The sequence below is a fragment of the Falco biarmicus genome, chromosome 7 (assembly GCF_023638135.1).
Source record: "Falco biarmicus isolate bFalBia1 chromosome 7, bFalBia1.pri, whole genome shotgun sequence".
Taxonomy (NCBI): domain Eukaryota; kingdom Metazoa; phylum Chordata; class Aves; order Falconiformes; family Falconidae; genus Falco; species Falco biarmicus.
The window spans coordinates 56,625,238-56,645,607 of NC_079294.1; the positions used below are offsets into that span (position 1 = coordinate 56,625,238).

General features: G+C 44.7%; 1 protein-coding gene across 8 annotated transcripts in view; it reads left to right on the plus strand.

The window, feature by feature from the left end:
- The first annotated feature begins 1,242 nt into the window (after positions 1-1,242).
- MYO5A (myosin VA) overlaps positions 1,243-20,370 on the plus strand; it is a 103,323-nt gene continuing 84,195 nt past the window's right edge. For all 8 annotated transcript variants that reach the window (XM_056345905.1, XM_056345907.1, XM_056345909.1 and 5 more), the window contains exon 1: positions 1,243-1,413. In XM_056345905.1, coding sequence (XP_056201880.1) covers positions 1,387-1,413 — 27 coding nt within the window. In that variant the 5' untranslated portion in view covers positions 1,243-1,386. The remainder of the gene's footprint in view (positions 1,414-20,370) is intronic.

Here is a 20,370-nt window from a genome sequence, read left to right on the forward strand (position 1 = left end):
TTTGGGAGTCCAGATAGTAACAGCCAGAAGTAGAAATCCAGCTGAGCTGATGAGTGATTTTTGAGCAGGTCACCCACCTCTTTCATGGCTCATTTTCTCTGTACGATGGGTCTGTCTGTTTATTTGATAGTTGCAGCAAGTGTCAGGAGTACAGTTACTACCCATGGAATACCGAGCTGTTATTTGAACAGTTGAAGTTCGCCAAGATGATACCATTTAGTAAGTCAAAGCATTTCGGTGGAGAGCATGGCAAAGATAACAGTTTCAAGCTTGTTTTGTATTTTGGATGGCTTGGACTGTGGGATGCCATGCCAAGGTGAAAAGGGAGAATGCAGAAAGACAGCAACAGCTTTCAGTTCTGCTGTGGAAAGCACTCTTGCCATAACATGACCTGTAAAAATTACTCGTTAATGATTCATAAAGCAATGAGGTGCTGTCTCAAGAGCTAGCCAGAACACGGATTACGCCTTTCATTCCTTTCTCCATGGATGTTCAACTTTTCAAGGATGTGTGCCTTCATTTCTTGGTGAGAACTGGACTTGCTTATGGGAGCAACTGTTTCGGGCCCAGTTCTCTTTGCTGTTTTCAGTAGTGGTTTGAATCATTAAAAAAAAACCAAGCTGGAGGAGGTTGTAAGCAATTTGAAGGATGGGATCAGAGTTGGAGAGCGAAGACAAAAAAACCCTGAAAACTTGGCACCTGAGAAATACACGCTGAAATACAGGATGGGGATAGCTGGGCGGGCAGTGGGGTGGCGGCTGTGACCCGGGCAGAGCGCTGGAGGGGCGGCGGGAGCGCGGCCCCTGGGGCAAGGGAGCGGCCCGAGAGGCCGGGGCGGGGGAACCTGAGGGGGAGCGGCCCGTGAGGCGGGAGCGCGGCCCCTGGGGCGGGGGAGCGGCCCGTGAGGGCGGTCGGTGCTGGGCCTCAGCCCGCCTGGGTCGCCGCGGGCGCGCAGCGGCTGGACAGCGGCGGGCATCAGCGACGCGCCCGGCGGGGAAACGCGTGATTTGTTCAGTCCGGGGGAAGGACGGCAGCAGGGTCGGGAGGAGGGGAGGGACACCAGCTCTTGCTCAGGCGGCCGGAGGCCGCGGCCCTCCCGCAGCCCGGCTTTTCGGTCGGCGGCCCCTCCGGCAGCGCGGGGAGGGCAGCGGGCAGCGCCAGAGGCCGGCCGGCCCGCCCGCCCGCCGGGGGAGGCCCCGCGCCGCCCGCCGCTCCCACAATGCACAGAGCGGCGGCAGCCCCGCCGCCCGCCAGGTAGCAACATGGCGCGCCGCGCCCGGGCCGCCGCCTGAGCATCCTCCCTCCCTCTCGCCCGCCCTCCCGCCGCCGCCTCCGCCTCCCGCCGCCGGGCTGCCGCAGAGGGGCCGCCCGCCCGCGCCCTGCGCCATGGCGGCCTCCGAGCTCTACACGAAGGTAGGGCGGCGGCGGGGCCGGGGGCTGCGCGGGGGCGGGCGCGGCGGCGGCGGGGGGAGCGCGGCCCGGGCGAGCGGCGCAGCGGCAAGGCAGGGCAGCGGCGGGCGCTGCCGGCCCCGGCCCCGACGGTCGCCCCGCGGCGGGGCCGCCCCGGCGGGAGCCGGCGCCTCTCCCCAAGATGGACCCGCATCCCGGCGGGGCGCGGCGGCGGGGCCCACCGCCCCCGGAGCGGCTCTGCCCGCCGGGCCGGGCGGGGAGGCAGCGCGGGGGAGCCGGCCTTGCCCGCCCCGGGCCCGCCGCGGGTAGCGTGGCTGCACCGCCCGCGCCGTGTGCGGCACCGACTCGTGCGGCACAGGCGCTCTGCAGTTCAACTCGCCGCCTGGGTGACACTGCACCTTTAGGTTGTGTTTGTTCCCCTGGCAGCCGCTCAGGAGCCCTACAGTCAGCAGCGATGCGGTGCGTGGCTCTCGTGCGCTTTTCAAACAGACGCTTTTCCCATCTTTTTAGTCCTGTGCGTTAGTGTCTATCATCAGCTGCCACCTGGAAGCAGTTACTCCCTGCTCGTCTGGACGGTGGCAAAGCCTGCAGATCGAGAGCTGTGGAAACGATTCTTTGGGCTGCTAGCCAGGCATTGTTTTCATTGCTCTGCCTTGATCTGCTGTAAAAATCTGAAAAAAAAAGGACAGACCACAGGTCTTTAAGGGCAGAAGTGATGACTGGGGTCGCCAGAACTGCTCACCACAGGACAGCATTGCAAACTCCAGATACTTCTTTCAGAAAGCTTGCACAGTCAAAGTGTGTTTTATTGAAAGCTGTGCCATCTAGATCCTCGAGCCACTTTATGAAATACTCCAGAATTACCCCCAGTCTAGTTCTTTGTGTGAGGAGAGAAAGGAAAGGAAACAGGCTTTTTGTTCTGGCAAGAATAGTTCACCTTATTTGTAGAGTCCTCTCACTCAGATGTGATAAGACAGTGTGTTAACTGTGCATCAGTACAAATCCAACTGGACAGTCCCTTCAATAGGCTTGACCATACCTGAATATTGTATTTGTGTAGGAGAGACTGAATGTGAGGAAGTGAGGTGAGCCTGCACCCCTTTAAGGATGCTGAATACATTAATTGTTACCAGGCATCTTGGTGTCTTGTGCCTCCTACAAAGTATCTCTGTTAACTGTCATTGCAAAACGGGATGAGGATTAGCATTCTGGTCAAGAGAGCAATGGTACTGCAGAGTTGTTTCCAAGCGCCCAACAGACCTCCTCTATGTAAGGAGTTATTTTGGAAAGGTATTCTGGATTTATCTCTCTCTGTGGGTGTTCTTATTATGGAGTTAAAGTGTCTCGTAAGAAGTTGATGAGAAATACTTCTTTTTTTCTTTTTTCTTTTTTTTAATTTCCAACCCCATCTGACCTTGAATTCACTTCCTAGAGTGGTTAAATCCTTTGGTCAGAAGGTGCCCTGAAAATGTGGATTCCTGTTGTCTTGGGATTGTTTAACAGTGGAAGGCTTAGGGCCCCGTGTGGTTCTTGAGGAAGGCATGGCTCTGAATTGGGTGCCTGGGTGGGAAAGCTGCTGGGTGTTCAAGAGAGACTGTCTCTGCTCTCTTCCCTCTCTGCTGACTTTTTCCCCCATGTAAAGCCATCTATCTGTTTAAATCGCGTTCAGTATCTCATCCTTGATTAAGTAACATAAATAATGGATTTAAGGTCGTAGCATGCAGAGGCAAAAGTAGTGAACACAAACAAGCGCAGGAGTGATCCTGCTCCAGTAGGGACCTGCTGGATGACGAAGGCCAGCGAGTTTGCTTCTGTGTTTTACTCTCACACCACAGGCTGTTCTTGTCCTCTTTAGAGCCATATGTAGGCACAGAAAGAGCGACTTTCACGTCTATTTTATACTGGCAGGCACGAGTCAGGATTGTCATTCAGGGCAGCTGCTTAACGTACCAGAGCTTCCAGCATAGCATCGAGGCTTAATGTATGGTGTTGGCATAGATATTTTGCTGGTGAGCAGGGTAGTGTGTGAATTTGCAGCACATCGTTGCTGGCTGTGTGTTTGCACGTGTGTCCCCTGAAGTGAAGTACCTGGCAGCTGTCTTACCCTCTCCTACTGGGAACCCACGTCCCAGCTTGCCTGAGTTGTTCAGGTAGCTGTGTTCATGCGAGTTACTTGGAACAACAGTTGGTAAAATCATATTAATGACTGGATGACCAGTGTTGCAAAGAATTTGTCAGCATCTCTTCAAATGTTGTCTGAGAATGGGAGAAACAGACTTCTTATTTCTGGCTATTGTTTGTGGAAGTGAGGTGCTCTGCTGCATGCTTCAGTGTGTCCAGTGTTGCTAACATGCACTGTTAAGCCTTCAAATTTGGTCTCTTTGCTTTCCAGCATAAAAAAATAGCACCCACTGACCCAACCAGATGTACTGTCTTGAAAGAGCGTAAAGGAGCTCTTGCTTTCCCAAGCTAAATTCTTTTTTTGTCAGAAAGCAGCAACACAAGTTTTTGAAGAAGTCGTGCTATCGCTATGAAAATCTTACTTCTTTGAGGCATCTGGGTGTATGTCTGAACCTGGTGACCGTAGAGGCGGCTTCATTGTTGCGCATGGTTGTAGTTAATCTGGAAATTTGGATTTAAGTGAAAGGACTGTCTTGAGCTCTCACACAGGCTAGTTACAATGGACCCAAACAAGCTTTGTGTTCCTGTGCCCAGTGATGCTGCAAACACAGATTCTGCTTGAAGGCATTAGCTTCAGTTTTGGGGTGCAGCAGTTTAAAACTGCGCCATGGGTTGTATCCTAGGCATTCTTATTTAAAATATTATGCCTATGAGCTCTGGTTAACTTGTCCTGTTGGGTATCTATCACTGGCGGGTTGGTGGTCCTGCTGTAGCATCATTTCTGAAAGTTTTGGTTCTTTGACTCTGGCAACAAACTTAGGAGAATCTTGATGTGTTTCCTGAATCACTGAAGCCCTGCTGAGTGGTGCTCGGGTGTAGTCAGTCAGCATTTCAGTAACTGTTGACCAACAACAGTTAGATACCTGCTTCTGCTGACCCATAAGAATTGGTGGGGACAATGTAGGCCATGTGTCAGCTTTTGTTAAGTGTAATCTGCTTTCCTTGGAGATTAAGAACAAGTGAGAACATTTTGCCTAGACCTCGAACTCATCTGACTTCTCTGCACTGGCCAGGTTTTGTGTGAGATTTGTGATTTTCAGGTGTGTAAAACCAACCCCCAGCACATGGTCTCATTGCCTGTACATGAAAATTGATGAAGCAGATCAGACACTGTGTTTATGCCACCTCTTTTAAAGTCAGAGTGAAGAGTTAACATCAGTCATTTTTGTTCTCCTTTTTCCCTGAGTTTGAGTTGTTTCTGTTTCACGCTGTGCTTTGCTAGAGCATGCTGCTTTGCCCTCTTGGGATTTCTGTTTCAGTTTTGTGTGGCTGTGTGCAATGGACTTATTTATGTATTTATCCATTCAGTCAGGCATTAATTTATTTTTATTCTTGTTGCTAACAATGTGTTCCTCCGTTTCCAGTATCTTTGAGATTAAGGGCAGCTAGCTTCAGCTAGCCTGCTCCTAATTTAGGGCCTAATCTAATTTCAGTTTGAGTGAATGGAAATATTCCTTGGAACACAGAGGAATCAGTAAATGGTTTTTGCTGGAGAGTACGGTCTGGGCAGGCTGAACTCAGTAGCCTGACCTTCAGTCCTGCTGCCCTCTCCCTGAAATGGTTCAGTTTGAGGGTTTATAAGCTGTAAACTGAGTTAGGGAAGTGTCAGAGGGAACTGTATAGAACAAAAACCCTGCTTGTGTGGTCCCCAGTGTTGCAAGGAGCCCTTTCTTGCTTTCCTGGGGGTGTCTGCGGGCAGCTGCTTCGGTGGGAAGCCAGGGTGTTAGGAGACTTGGTCTTCCCCTTCAGTTGTGCTGGGCCCTTGCAAGCGAAAATGGCAAAAGGCAGATTCTGACCAGGTTATGGCTCTTGGGTACGTTAATGGTACGTGGGGAGGGAAGTACAGCAAGAACCAACCTGAGTATAAGACACAAAATGTAACCGTGTTTCCTTATGTCTGTGCTTATTACTGGGTTTTTCTTGGGGGTTAAGAAAAAGCAGCCTTAATTATGTAGTCTTGTGTATTGCTGTTCAAACTATTGGATGTGACATAAGTGTTTTCTGCATGTTAAACAGTAACCAGTTGTCTCAGTAGATCGCTGCTTTGTTCCCCGAGAGCAGTGCTGCCCGGTAAAGCAGAGGTGGGAGTTGTTCATCTCCACCACAACCTGGGTGTGCTGCTCTGCTTCGGAGTCGGACCCGTGCGGTGCGGCTCAGAGCAGAGAGGCTGTTGCGGAAGTCAGATATGTGCTGTCAAACAATTACTTCTGCAAATGACAGTGAGCCTTTACAGTGCATTTTATAACTGTCTCTGCCTCTTCTAAAAATCTAGTGCAGCAGCAGAAGAGGGGATATTTCAGTTGCTTTTCTGCTTTGGGGATGTGCTGTGTCACTGGAATAAGCATGGTGGCAATTCTGCCAGTGACAACTCACAACTGTGTGCACCAACTTTATTCTTGCCTTTAAATTGAAGGTGCTGGGGATGTAATTACTCAGCAGTCTAACAATACTTGGTTTAACCTAACCTTGACATTTTATTATGTTTTTGTAAAAAAAAATTTTTTCTTGTAGTCGAATGCCAACCACGTCAGCCTAACAGAAAACTAGCTTTCTAATGGCAGTTTCATGACATGTCAACAATCCATTACTCTTGTTAAAAGAAACTGTGAACCTTGGGAAGCAAAGTGAGCGATGGTGTGAGTCAGAGGCCGGTCTGTGCCAAGAGCTGCTCCCCTGGGCACTGAGTGTGTCCGGAGGAGGAAATAATACCACCCTGGGCAGGTCAGTGGGGCTGGAGAGGTACCAAGCTGTTCGTGAAAGCTTCTCACAGCCCACGAACAGTTTTTGGGAGGGCATATCCTGTAGGTCTAACAGAACGCTGAAAGTGTAGCATCGTTGGGAGCTACTTTGGGGGGGAGAAAGAGATCAAAGCTTTATATTAAAAAATAGGTATTTTTTTTTCTGTAGACATAATCTTGAAAGTTGTGTGAATTCTTTGTTACATGTAAAGAATAGTTGTGAAGGTCCCATTTATAGTAATTGGTCTTATTTGTTTAATTCTTTGAGTTATTGTTTAATGTTAAAACATTTACCTAATAATTTTGGTGGATTATGTGGGATCACCCCCAAACTGTCATCGGCAATCCTTGCAGAATAGTAATGTCTGTACATTGAGCTGTCACTGATTACTTGCAGTCTGTTTCTACTGCAGCGATTTTATAGCATGAGCCAGATGGCTTAGGTAATGGATTACTATTATTTTTTAGATAAATAAATCACCAGATAAAGTGCTGTTGAGCTCCTGCTATGTCAGGAAATGTGTGCAATGACCATCATTATCTTTTGGTGAGCCACAGAGCGCTGGGTTGAGTTGGAAGGGATAGGCGGCCAGTCAGGCAGATGTACCTGGCTGCTAGGGTCTCCTCATGGGGTCTTTGGGAGTTTAATCCTCTCCATGTGTTCTCTTAACAAAGTAATTTCTGCCTGTCTTTAATGAGACCCATTGTTTAATCTCTGCAGGACTAAAGAAAGCATTTTTGTTACTGAAATTTGCTCATTGAACCAGTTGAATTGGAGGAAGTCACAGAAACGTCCAGTATCACAAGGTTTCACTGTTTCTGGATGGTCTATTTTTAATAGGATTTAAAAAAGCAAGAAGTGATAGTAAGATTAATTGTAGATGGTGTTTCAGCTGTGAGGGAATGTCCTGGGATAGAGGTAATCTTCTTAGTAGCTGGTGCAGTGCTGTGTTTTGGATTTGGTGTGAGAATAACATAGATAAGCTAACAGGCTGATGTTTTTAGTTGTTGCTAAGTAATGCTTATGCTAAGTCAGGGACTTCTCAGGTTCTCAGGCCCTGACAGTGAGAGGGCTGGAGGGGCACCGGACATTGCGAGGGGACACAGCTGGGACCTGGACTAGCCGAAGGGGTATTCCGTGCCATAGAACATCACGCTTAGCATATAAAGTTGGGGGAAGAAGGAAGGGGGGGACGTTTGGAAGGGTGGTGTTTGTCTTCCCAGGTAACTGTTACCCATGATGGAGCGCTGCTGTCCTGGGGATGGCTGAACACCCGCCTGCCGCTGGGAAGCGGTGAATGAACTCCTTGTTTTGCTTTGCTTGTGTGCGTGGCTTTTGCTTTGCCTATTAAACTGTCTTTATCTCAACCCACGAGCTTTCTCACTTTTACCCTTTCCGTTCTCACCCCCATCCCACTGGGGGGGGAGTGAGCGAGTGGCTGCGTGGGGTTGAGTTGCTGACTGGGGTTAAACCATGACAGGGAAAAGCAGTGCACAGCTGGCAAGTCTGCTGTCCTGTGGGTACCAGCGGGATGCTGCCTGGATTTCTGGCAAGTCAGAACAGCCTCTGAAGCAGACCTTGGAGGAGCCAGCCACTTGGGGTGTCCTGCAGGGACGTCCATTGAATTCAGATTTCATTACTTGAAAACACAAGGCGTACACAAACCAAATATTTAACTATTTGAAGTCTTGCTTATATTATTGGAATTTTTGACACCTGCATGTATATACAGGCATCTGTACAGACATTGCTGGTTTAAAAGGCATCTTGGCAAGGGGAAGATGATAGACCCAGTTTCACTTGGCACTGTCAAGCAGCAAGAGCTTCTTAATAAGAGGCGATGGTTTGTTTTACGCCTCTTGATTAAAGTCAGCTTAGCTTGGTTTGCATGTATGAAGTTAGGGATGAGCAGAGTCTGAACTCCTTTACTTGGTCAGGTTTTCTTTTGTGTGATTGAGGGTGCAGAGGTTATCTGTGATCTAATTTTGTGCTTGCTGTAGTAGAGCAGTGTTTACTATTATGTGTATCGTGCTTGACTCAGATAGTGAGTATTTGTACAGTTGGGCCAGGGCCAAGAAACGGCTTTCGGGCAAGGCTGTTGTTCCTGGTGCTTCATTAGCAAACTACTCAAACAAGTTGAAGCAGCAGTGTGCAACTTCTGCTTGTCTTCTCTGCTGCTGAAACAGCAAGGAAGAACTTATTATTTTCCCTTAATACTAGGTGGTTCTTGTTGCAGAAAACATGGTGTTAAGGTCAGAATAAACCCATGGTTCTTAGAAGTTTTTGTCATGTCTGTGACTTTGACTCATTCCTCAAGCTATGACTTTCTGCTTAAGTTATTTTCATAGATCATAACCCCACTCATGACATGCCACAACAGATGTATGTTTTTGTTTTGGCGGTGATGCTCCTGAGAGTTTGATTGGTTTAAATTGGTAGGAAAACCTTTAAGTAAGTAGAAATGCGTTAGGTACAACATTAAACCTGTTACATAAAGGTCACGAGGCTCTTTGCACAGTAACTTTTTCCTTTTGTTGGCTTTACTTCTGAGCTGCATCCAGGATGGGGAGTTGTATGATTGGGTTGCTAAGGCCCTGTTTACTAATGCTAATAGCAAGGCTTTTAGTGACTTTCCTGGCAGAGAAGAGTGCTTTCACGCCTGTGCCAGTGCCACCCTTTGCTTAGGACTGCATCATTTCCTCTTCACTCTCCGTGTTGCTTGGCTCTGCTTAACCCTGGGTTTGCTTAAGCCTGATCCTGCAAAGATTTATCTTTATTCCATGTGAGTAATCACATTGCTTAATTTTATGCTTTGAAATCAAGCATGTAAATCTGAAAGATTGCACCTTTTATTCTCTTATTTCCTCTTACTGCAGGGAAATAACTTTGCTGTCGTATACCTGCTCACAATAATTTGTGTAGGAAAACAAGGGGAAACATATCCTAGGGATGTCATCAAGTTCTTTGTGTTAAGCTCTGTGTATGCATTGTTGCAATAAGTTAGGGCCTGTCTACTTAACACCCAATTTTAATATTTAATAGCAAGAGTGTATTTTCAGGAGTAGTTTTCGCTTTCAGGTCTCCCACCATCTCAGGGAGGTAACAGTTTCACTCATCTTCTTTTAGCATAGCCCACTTTCTCGGTTTGCTACAGGCAGCAGCCTCATGTGAAATACTGTGTGAGATGGATAACCTGAACTTCCCAGCACTGCACAAATGTGAAAAGCACCAGCATTATCGAGCTGATGATCCTGATGATTTTGGGGTCTTCCTGTTCCTGGCCATCTGGGTTATAACCTGCACTTTTCACAATATAGCTCAGTTAATTGCAGTATTCAGTAGTTTTGTTTCTGTATATTAGTCTATTTATATACAAATATAATGTAAAGAGGAGAACAGTGCTGGCTAAAAGGTTTGTGGGGTTTTTTTTGTTTGTTTGTAAAAAGCAGATAAGTACTTGGTGCAGTTACATTAGAGGAGTGCCCATCTTGCTGAATTCTGGGCATTAAGCAGCTGGAATGTAAGCACAGGAAACTGTAGGCACTACTAATAAAGTTTAAAGATTTTACTCCTACTGAATTTGTGTGGATTGCAGATATTGACCCAAGTTCTGATGTCAGTATCTGTGAATTTTAATGCAAATTCTGAAGAAGTTGGAAATGGATTACTTACAAAAGCAGAGATCTTGTGTCTTTACACCATCTGTTCTCCTTAGTGGCATGGATTTAATTTCTTTGGCCTGTTAATCAGGGACAATAGCAAGAATTGTCACGGATCTTTCCCTGAATAATAAATGGCATGGAGGTACTCAAGGCTGCGGTAAAGCTTCTTAAAATTGTAAGGGAGAAGTAGGTACAAACCTAACATCAGATAAGCTGGTATGAATGAGAAGTCACCATGCTGGTGAAGGGTCTGAGGGAGCGGTATGAAGATTAAACTGGAGCAGAGGCAGTCAGGAGTGCAGATTGCAGCTGTGCCTGCAGGGTTGTCTTTCAGTCTGTTACTTCCACGCTGTTTGGTGAAAATTGTGGTTATTTTCTGAAGATCTTGAAAGCTGTTGCATTCCCCTCATCACTCACCAAGTCTTCATTTTTGCCTTTTAACCTCGCTTCGGGTATGACTGTAGGAAGGGCTGTCAGGGTAATTCACACAGAATAAAAGCTGCTGCCAGTAATTAGCAGGAGAAGTGGTTTGCTGAAGTTATTTGGCTCTTAGGAGACAGCGGGGATGGTTGAGAGCAGACTCTTCCAGGCTACTTACTTACATTGTGGTCTGATGAGAGCCCTCACTTTAAAATTAAATGTAAAGCCTAAAGCAGCGTTGCTTTGAAGAGCTCTCATTCTGTCTTTGTAGTAGGTAAGACGGGGGGGAAATAACGTGTGACGTGTCAAGTCAGTCAGTTTCATCGGCCCGACATAAATGCCTCCACGCAAATGCAGGTAGATGGGGAATAAACACGAGGAGTTAAGAGAACGCGCATGCCTGCAGGGCTGTGATCTTATTGGCGTCACCAGAGGGATGGGATGGTACCTGTGGAGTGCCGGAATGGAAGGATACACAGGCTTTTTAGGAAGGAGCAGGGAGGGGAGGTGAGAAGGGGGTGCTGAGCTCTGTGTCAGCGACCAGCTGGAGTGCACGGAGCTGTATGCCTGGGCAGGGATGAGGAGCCCACAGAGAGCTTATGGGGCAGGGTTAAAGTGAAGGCAGGGACAGGTGACATTATCGTGGGGGTCTGGTACAGGCAGGAAGACCTAGCAGATGAGGCCTATCTGTCTATAGACAGATAGGAGCAGCCTCACCTTCGCAAGCCCTGGTCCTCATGGGGGACTTCAACCCCCTGATATCTGTTGGAGGGACAGCACAGCAGGGCATAGGCAATCCAGGGGGTTCCTGGGATGTGCATTGATGATAACTTCCTTCTCCGAGTGACAGAGGAGCCGAAGAGGAGAGGGGCCACGCTGGACCTTGTTCTCACCGACGAGGAGGGACTGGTGGGGAGTGTGGTGCTCCAGGGCAGCCTTGGCTGCAGTGACTGTGAAATGGTGGGGTTCAAGATCCTTAGGGCAGCAAGGAGGGTGCACAGCAAAATCGCTACCCTAGGCTTTGGGAGAGCTGATTTTGGCCTCTTCAGGTGTCTGCTCAGTAGAGTACCATGGGGTAAAGCCCTGTTGGGAAGAGGTGCCCAAGAAAGCTGGTTAAATAATCAAGGATCACCACCTTAAAGCTCAGGAGTGATGTGTCTCAACAAAAAGGTAGTTGGGCAAAAATGCCAGGAGCCATGAAGTCTTGCTGCAATTACGGATGGTGTCTTTGAGTTCTTCTGTTTGATTATCGTAAGACAAGAGAATTTTGAGATTACTTTGTAATTTACAGGAGGACACTCTTGCTCTTTGTAGAGCCAGAGGCATAACCTAAAAATACTATGAGTTGGTCTAACAATGCAGGAATTCATTGCCCCAACATGGCTTGTCACACGTTACTTTCTGCAGACTCCATGGATTATTCATGAGTATCTTTAAAGCAGATGACCTCAGTTGTTTTGCTGAGGAAATCAGAGAGATTCCCAAGTTGCCTTATGAGTTAGTGTATGCTAATACAAGAAGTGTACATGGAGATCAAGCTTATTTTGCCTGGAAAGGAAACGCCAACAGCCTCCGAAAGTGCTGAAAATCTGTGTTACAAGAGATACGGGATGGAAATAGATGGTTTAGACTATATGTATGTTAAAGTAAGTAGAATATGTTTTGTTGTTTTCTTGGTTTTGACATAGGTGAAGGCTATATAGCCAATCATATAATAGCTTATAAATATAATAGTTTATTAATAATAAAGGTTTAAAGTAAGTAGAGTTTTGACTTAGGATCTGGAGATATATAAAGATGCCTTTTTTCAAACATACCAGACAGTAATTTCATTGTTTAGGACATTTTCTCCCTTAGAAAAATCTTATATGTGGAGAAGCATTTGCAGAAGTTGTTAGAATTTCATGTCAGCATGCACTTCTTCCTTGTGACAATCTTATATATTGGAAATAGGAAGGCAATATAAACTTTTTGCAAACAATCAAATAGATAATGCTTGTGGAGAAAAGGAGCGGAGTAGTCTCTCTAAGGCTAAATATGGTATACAATTTCCAGCTAGCCTGAAAGGTTCTAATTTCACTCCCCTCTCCAACACAGCGGTGTCTTCCCTGATTTCTCACGGTAATCAAGGTTAGAAATGCACTAATGACATGAGCTGGACGGGGCAGTGCTCAGGTCCCGGCGGTGCTCGCAGCCCAGCTGCGCCCAGCGACTTGTGTGCACTTTTTGCCCGGGGTTTTACCAGGGCAGGGCTGACAGTGGCAGGGGGAGAAATGCAACTGCTTCGGCTGAAATGTTCCTGAGAGCAGCACTGTGGCCGTTAACCCTGGTTCTGCTTTCACAGCTTTGCCCAACACTTGCGGAGGGCTCTTTGGGAGGTTTAACTCTGCTCGCTGGTTTTAAGTTAGAACTTGCTGGATCACAAGATTGCAGGGTGGTCAGCGTTGGCAGGGACCTCTGGAGATACCAAGTCATTCTGGTTTCCTTGCATGGGGACATTACTGTTAATTTCCCATGAAAAAATGGTGGGACTACACATAGCTTCATTAGATGTGCTTCACTGATGCCAGGTTGCTTGTTATAATATGGCAGAAAAAAATGTCTGTATTGAGGACTTGACCGTAATGACAGAGTTATGTTCTGGGTAGCTGAGTATAAAACTAGTTTTCCCTGAATAAGTCAAGTTAAGTCAGTAAAAGCTCTGTTTTGGTGATCTAACTACATCTCAGCCTGGGGCCTCTGTGTTGTTCTAACAAAAAATGATCAGTTCATTTTTTACTTTTAGAACCTCAAGCAGGTGTTTTACTTTCAATGTGACTTTTTTTTTGTGGGGCTAGGATTAAATAAAAAGAATTCTGTTTGGACTTGAGCTCAGCTTTACAGAAGGATGCTCAGAAAAGTACAGCCTTGTCAACTATCAAAAGTTTATACCAAATATCTTTCCTTTAATTTTTAACTTTTAAATTAAACTTTCACAGTGAAGTCAGTGATTGTCCGTAATCCACATGTTTTACAGATACCAGAAAATTTAGCCTTATTTCACCTCTGTGAGCTAGGTGATCAGTTATGGCTCCACTACTTTTTTCTTAATAACTTCTTGTTTCAAACTCCAGCGCTGTAGCACGGCACGGCGCAGTGCATCTGTCTGATCAATGGAGCCCTTTATTTTCCCTTCCTGCCTAAGCGAGTGCTCGATACACCAAATAATCTCATGGCAGTGATGCAGATGGCCCTGCTGAAGCAGGGGCGCGGAGACAAAAGACAGTGCCTTCTCTTTCTGCCTGCACGAGCCCAGGATGCGCAGCCAGCTGCAGCCAGCGCCATGAGCCCCTTCTGTCCCCCAGCGAGACTTGGGCTGTGCTGTGCGGTGCGAGAAACGATTCAGTTACCCTGCCTGCCTCCTGTGGGTGAGGTTTCTAGAAGCTTTTGGGAAAATAATTGTAAAAGGCTTCTGTAAGGTCTTAAATCCATTTAAGAACTTCAGAAAATGAAATCCAACATTTCGTTGTGTGACATCGACGTGTAAAAATATATAAGAAACAGGAGGGTCTTGACTGAATTTGTACCGGTGCTCTGGAAACAATACTTATTTCAGCATTTAGTTAGTTATGCTGTGAAGTCTATATTATGGTTTGCATCATCTTAGAGTTGAAACAAGATCATACAACAGCTTGTTTCATTTGCCCTCATAGTATTTGTTTTCTTGGATCTTAAATTCAGGCACCCATGAAGTTAATCACGACATGGTGAAGGTTTTTTTGTGTGTATTCCTGAAGTACTGGCTTTTGAAAATTTTTTGAATTGGAGAATTTTTTAATATACCCACAAAATTCACTGTAAGCACACAGACACAAAATCGTGCATCCTTTTCCTAATACTATTTTTTTTGACACAACATGTTTCATTAGCTTAATATTCAGGGGATGGCTGTAGCTGTTTCATTTGTCCTTATATTTCTTGTGGCCACTCTTCTACAACTCTTGTAACATGTTTTTCAGGTTGGATGAATTAGGTGTTTTAAGGCAGACTTATAATTAAATTCTTTTTGAAATCACTAGCATATAATTCAGTGTTGGCCATCGTTTTGGTGGTATGGATCAAAATGCAATACAGCGTATGCCTCTCTGTGTGTATATGACCTCAAATGAAGTTTTACATGAATCAGAATATGTTCCTGTTGCTCCGTCTGGGGTAGGCGTCACGGTTCTGCTTGGCATTTCCGCTGATCTTCTTGTGGTTATTCAGTTATTCTGTGTCTCGAGTAGTGACCAAAACATTGGTGGTTTTGCTCTAGCTGTAATTGCTGTCTTTCTTGAAGGTCTTTCAGAGCCACGTTCATTCCTTTGACATCTCAGTGTATTCCTGACTGAGATTTTATTAAAAAAACCCAACAACTTTGCTGCATTCACATCTTACTTATAACAATGTACTTAAGTTTTTTGATTTATAGTAATGCATACTTCTTTAGACATTTAATTCTTGGTACTAGTTACAAATTACATACTGTCAGAGTGAAAATGCAGTGAGCTCACATCCCTTTGACAAGGGCCTGGATAAAGGAACAGGGCTGCCTTCAGTATTTACTTAAAAATTGACATAAAAATTGCAGACACTTTCGCTTAGCAGTGTGAAAGCATAACACTGAAGAAGCATCACTTTACAAGAGTTCCAGCTTGTCACCAACAATCTGAGGAAGGGTTGTTGACAGGAAGTCTAGAAATAGAAACTGGGGATGCAGGGAAGGATGTAGCTGTGCATCCCTTCCAGCACACTGGCCAGGCCAGCGTCTGTCCCAGTCTTTGTGTGACACTCTGTGAAACGTCTTTTGTTTTGCTGTAATGGATAATACAGCCTTAAGCTCTGTCAGAAGCTTCATGTGGGCAAATTCGTGGTGTACCCAGGTGGTGCTGCATGTGACTTCCCATCGCCGTGGTGAGGTTTTCAGTGGCGGGTACTACTGGCATCACAAGCTGAGTAAGTCGCTGAGTAAGTCACTGAGTACGAGATGGAAGCCCTGGCCGCTGGCTGTGAACGGCTGCTTGGGGAGGGTAGAGGAGACCCTGTGAAAGGTGGTCTGTGAAATACAACAGGAGCTGACAAATGCTCGTTCCCTCATTAGGGGGCTGAATGAGCAACATTTTGATAGCTCAAGTCTTGTCTGGGTTAGTAATGACAGGGTGTAAACCAGATCTGTCTCCCTCCTTAGAACATTTTGAAGAGAAGGTCAAGTACAATAACGTAAAATGCAGAAAGCTATGTTTTTAAAGATTAAGAAAATGACAACTTTTAAATGTTTCATTTGTTTTAACTCCTTAAAGATGTTTCTTACAAAACCCATATCAACTACAATCTGGGAATATAACTGTTCTTTGATAGATTTGATAGTTAAAAGTAAAACAGAGTTTTCTGGCTCGATGTCAGGCCCAGTGTGTAGATTTTCAGGGTCATAATTTTCTCTGAATTTCAGTGGAAAGGTTGCTAATAATTTTAAAATGTAAAGAAATAAAAACATTTACATTTCTGTTTGCTGATCAAAGTTGCCTGTAGTAGCATGTATATATATATATACACACTGTTGCGGGTTTAACATTTTTTGCATCACTTTGAAATATGGTGAAATTTCAGGTAAGTATAAGTCAATGGACATTTTTCTGGTGGTTGAAGAAGTAAAACTTGCTGCACTGATTCTTTGTGGGGTGCTGATAATTTTTGGTTGTACCTTGTACAATCGAGGCATGTTTGGCACACAACGTACAAGTTGTTTTGTTGTTACAGGTCATCAGGTCCTAAATGCAAAGAATGCCTTATAAAAATGCTTGAAGGAAAGAAAAAGAAAGACAGGAAAAAAAGGACTTTTATGTCTTTAGGATTCAAATGTATTAGTAGATGAAATACTCAAGTGCAAGAGATATTTGTCATTGAGCTGCGGTTCAAGGAGTTCCCTTGTGCGCGGTGAAGGATGCGGTGCCTTACCTGCCTAACCTTGCGTGCTGCAGGCGCTTTGACCCAAATTTGCAAACCCAGTGTCAGAAGGAAATTAGCAAGTTGGTAGTGGTGGTGTCCTAGGGTGGAGCTCAGAGCCTGGGTCACCACTGTCCCCTGGATGCTGTTTGGGAGCTCTGCTGTGCCCCATCAGGGAATTCCCACCAGTCAGGGTAACATGGGGCTTCTGATCTTCTTATTAGGTAAACTAACTACATGAGATCGTTTTTTGCAACATTAATACATTTGGAACATGAATACAAACTGTCACATATATTTTCCGCACTATGTATCATGTTATAAATGTTTTTTTTAAATGAATGCTTTCTAAATATCAGGCCTTAAACTGTAAAAGAGGTATGTAAATGGCTGAGCTTGCTGAGCAGCAAGGCCAAAAATATGCTCCATGCCAAAAGAATGTTACTGTCTTTAAGAAAATTGATAATTTTTTTTCGATTCTTTTGCAAAGTTAATGATACCATTTCCTCCAGGCTGCAAGAAGAATTTAGATGAGTTGGTCAGAGGTTTTGCAGCAGCCTGCTTGTCATGGAAATGCTCTGCTTTCCAATCCTCCCTGGTTACTTGGTATTTTTATGAAAGGAGAGTAAAGTCTTGTCTTGTCAAGCTGCAACCGGCAGCAGCTCTTTGTTAAGAGCAGTGCAGTGTTTCCTTGGGACTGCCTCTGTATCGCAGGACAGACAGCAGAAATTTTAGCGGTTTCAGCAGTGGAAGAAGTGGGACCTCCTCCTGCCTCATGTGTGACTGATCAGGATCTCTTTGTAGGGGATCCAGGTTGGTCAAGTTAAGACTTGTGTTCGACCTGTTACTCACCTGGCCATGCATCTGCTGATGTTGTTAATATAAAAGCTGAAGGTTTCTGTTTCAAGTGTTTCTAGGCTCAGTATTATCATCCATGGTGGTGGCACTGTGAACCAAGTATAGGGGAAAATATAAAGCTGAAAGGAAATTATTCTAATAGCATCAAATTATGTTTTCAGAGCAACCCAATCCAAGGAAATCCCACAGCTCAGATACAATTTTGTAGTAAGTTTGCATTTTGCATAGATAAGTTCAACACTTCTGTTGCGTGAACTTTTATGACTTTGTGTTCTGTTTTGTTGTCATTTCTCGCTAGGATAGATGCTTTTTCCAGCCTAATAATTCAGCCTGCTCTCTCCAGGGAGCCCTGTTCAGTTAGCCACAGGTTCACGCTGAATGATTTTGGTCAAATTTGGCTTTGACTTTTACCACCTGTTGCTGTTCCATTGGCAGCTTCAGCTGGTGATGCCAGAATTGACTATATCTCCTTGGTCCAGCCATCAATGAACTGGTTTATTTGTCCCCAAAAAGGGGTAATTCTTGAGAGGTAGGAGGGCAATGCCTCTCGTAGGTTTTTCATGGTTAACACCTGAAAGACTGTGGGTTTTGAGGCTGTCTAAATAAATTAATAGATGATCTCTGCCAAAGGGAAAAACATAGAAGTTCACTTGTATGAGTAGATCTTGCTGAGGAACTGCAGACAGCTTTCTATGAGTTGAAATTTCCCTTTTCTTTTTAGGATGTAGATCATTTCATGAACTCTTTCAGCTCTTACCAAAAGAGCTGTTAAGCTGGGAAGATAGCTGTATCTCCTTCTGCAGTACTTGTGATTGTGCAATGGAAGTAGAAAACTATTTGACTGCTGAAGCGACTGCTGAGCCGCTTGCGTAGCTAATTCCATTTTGTCAGCAATGCCAATTAGTACTTCAAGAGGTTAATATCTCAGAAGAGAGGCTTTGTGAGTCATATGGTCTCATTTGATAATTATTATAGTCTGCTGATTTCTTCATGTGACCTAAGATGAAATCATGAGGTATGAGAGAATACTGCCATTTCCTATTATATTTTCTTATTACATAAAACTGTGGTAATACAGCTAGCTTTCCGACCCACCAGCAGAAAATGAAAACTTCTCCCTGTGTTTTTTTCCTGTTCTGGCCTCTTGTAGAGGCACAGTATAGGTATCAGTAAGCCATTGCCTTTCAGCAGCCCAGCTTGTCCTTCTTTGAACAAAGTATGATGATTCCACTCTTCCATGTGATTTTGGAGGTGGTGGAGTTTTTTACATTAGTCTGCTGTGGCTGGTAGACAGTCTAGACAAGAAACTGAATTTTGGAATTGTCCTGTCAATGTGCATTTAATTGTTTTCTTTCTGAAATCAAGGGTATCTCACCTGTGTGCCTTATACTTTAATTCAGATGTTTTTTTAAGCTTGTTTAGAGTAAGTGGCAGTCCTGTGAACGCCCAGCTGAAGATAGCTGTCTGCTGCCTCCAGCCCAGAGTGCCAGCGTGATGGTGTGGCTGTGTCATAGCGTGGCAGGATGGGCTGCATGCCCTCCCCGTGCCTCTTCCAGATGAGGATAAGAAGTCATCAGTAGTGAGCCAGAAACACACCTGCAGGGAGAGTACAACATTATTACCTGGGTAGGAAAGCTAAGTTTGTTAGAGCCAAATCAATACTGAAACACTATTAGTAAGCTTGGGGTGACATGAAAGGTAACAATATTTACCTAAAATTTCATTACTGCCTTTCCTTGGGTAAATCTTATGGTTATCTCCCCTATCAGCAGTTTTATTCTGGTGGATCCAAATTTGCATTGAACTATTAGAACGAGTAATATATTCATTGATTGTAATAAGGCACAATTTGACTAAATGTCATTTGATTCTAGCTGTAATTTTAATTGTCATTTCAGTGCTAGAATTTTAGAATTTATTGTCATTTTTAGGCTAGAATTCCCTTCCCTTTTTAGAAGGCTGATTTCTAAATCAGTGTCTAGAAGTTTATCGTATTTTAGTCTTATTTTAATGTAGTCATAAACTTGATCTTATATACTAGTAAACAGGAATAGTAGAGATACTAGAGTAATGTATTTCCTGAGAGAGGCTCCATCAGCAGTGGTGCTTTGCTTTCTGCTGTGGGGTTGGAGCCCACTAAAGGCTAGGTGGCAATGGCTTTTTAACATCAACTGATTATACAGAAGATAGAATGAAAATCTGATTTTGCAAATCATTCTGCTAAATTGATGAGGTGAGAATGTTGCGAAGTGATTCAGTACTTATAATTAGGAACATCTCTCTTTTTCCTCCCACCTGTTCTTTTTACCAGGTGTTTTATTTGGCAGGGATTTAAGGCTAGGCAGTGATGCTAGTGATGAAAAGCTACAGCTTAGTGCTCACAGGATGACTTTAATATCTGAAGGGTTATGTCATGAGGAAGGTTCAGCTATCCGTAGTAACCCAGTTTCTATGGTGATCTGTTTTCTGCTTTCTCTTTTCCTTCTGTAGACAGTAGAAAATGTACAGTTTCAGCTGAAAAAAATACAGGTGCCCATTTCATGCTGGCACAGATCACAGAGTTAGAAACCGCTACACAGCATTTGCTACCTGAAGTTAACAGTGTTTGTGTCTTACAAGGCTGCTGCTGCCATTTTTGCATCATGAAACATTGCTTTGTGTAGCCCAGAGGAAACCAGCCTTGCGAGGAAACCTGTTTTGTTAGACAAAATTTAAATGCTTTCCTCTTTTGTGTTACATTTACTTTGCATTCTGTTAATTCCTGTGATGAGGAGGAAGCAATTTCCCATCAGAAATACTGAGGATGGGGAACTCTTGCTATAGCTGGGGGTAGGGGGAGAAACCTGGGCAAAATGGGGTATGCATTCAGTCTTCAGCTGTGTCTGAACACCGTAGCATCTTTGCATTAAAATAAAAAACTTCTCTGCTTTCTGGCAGGGTTTTGATTTTTAGCGTTGGGATTTTTGTTGTTGTGTTTGGTGTTGTTTTTTTTTAATAAAAGAGAGTTCTGTGAACAGGTGCACTGTGGTAAGTTTGGATATTATTTATGAAGTTTTACAAGGAATCCTTTATTTAAAAACCAAGCGGAAAGGAAAGAGGACATTGATCCTGAGCGCACTCCTTGACTCTAATACTGCGC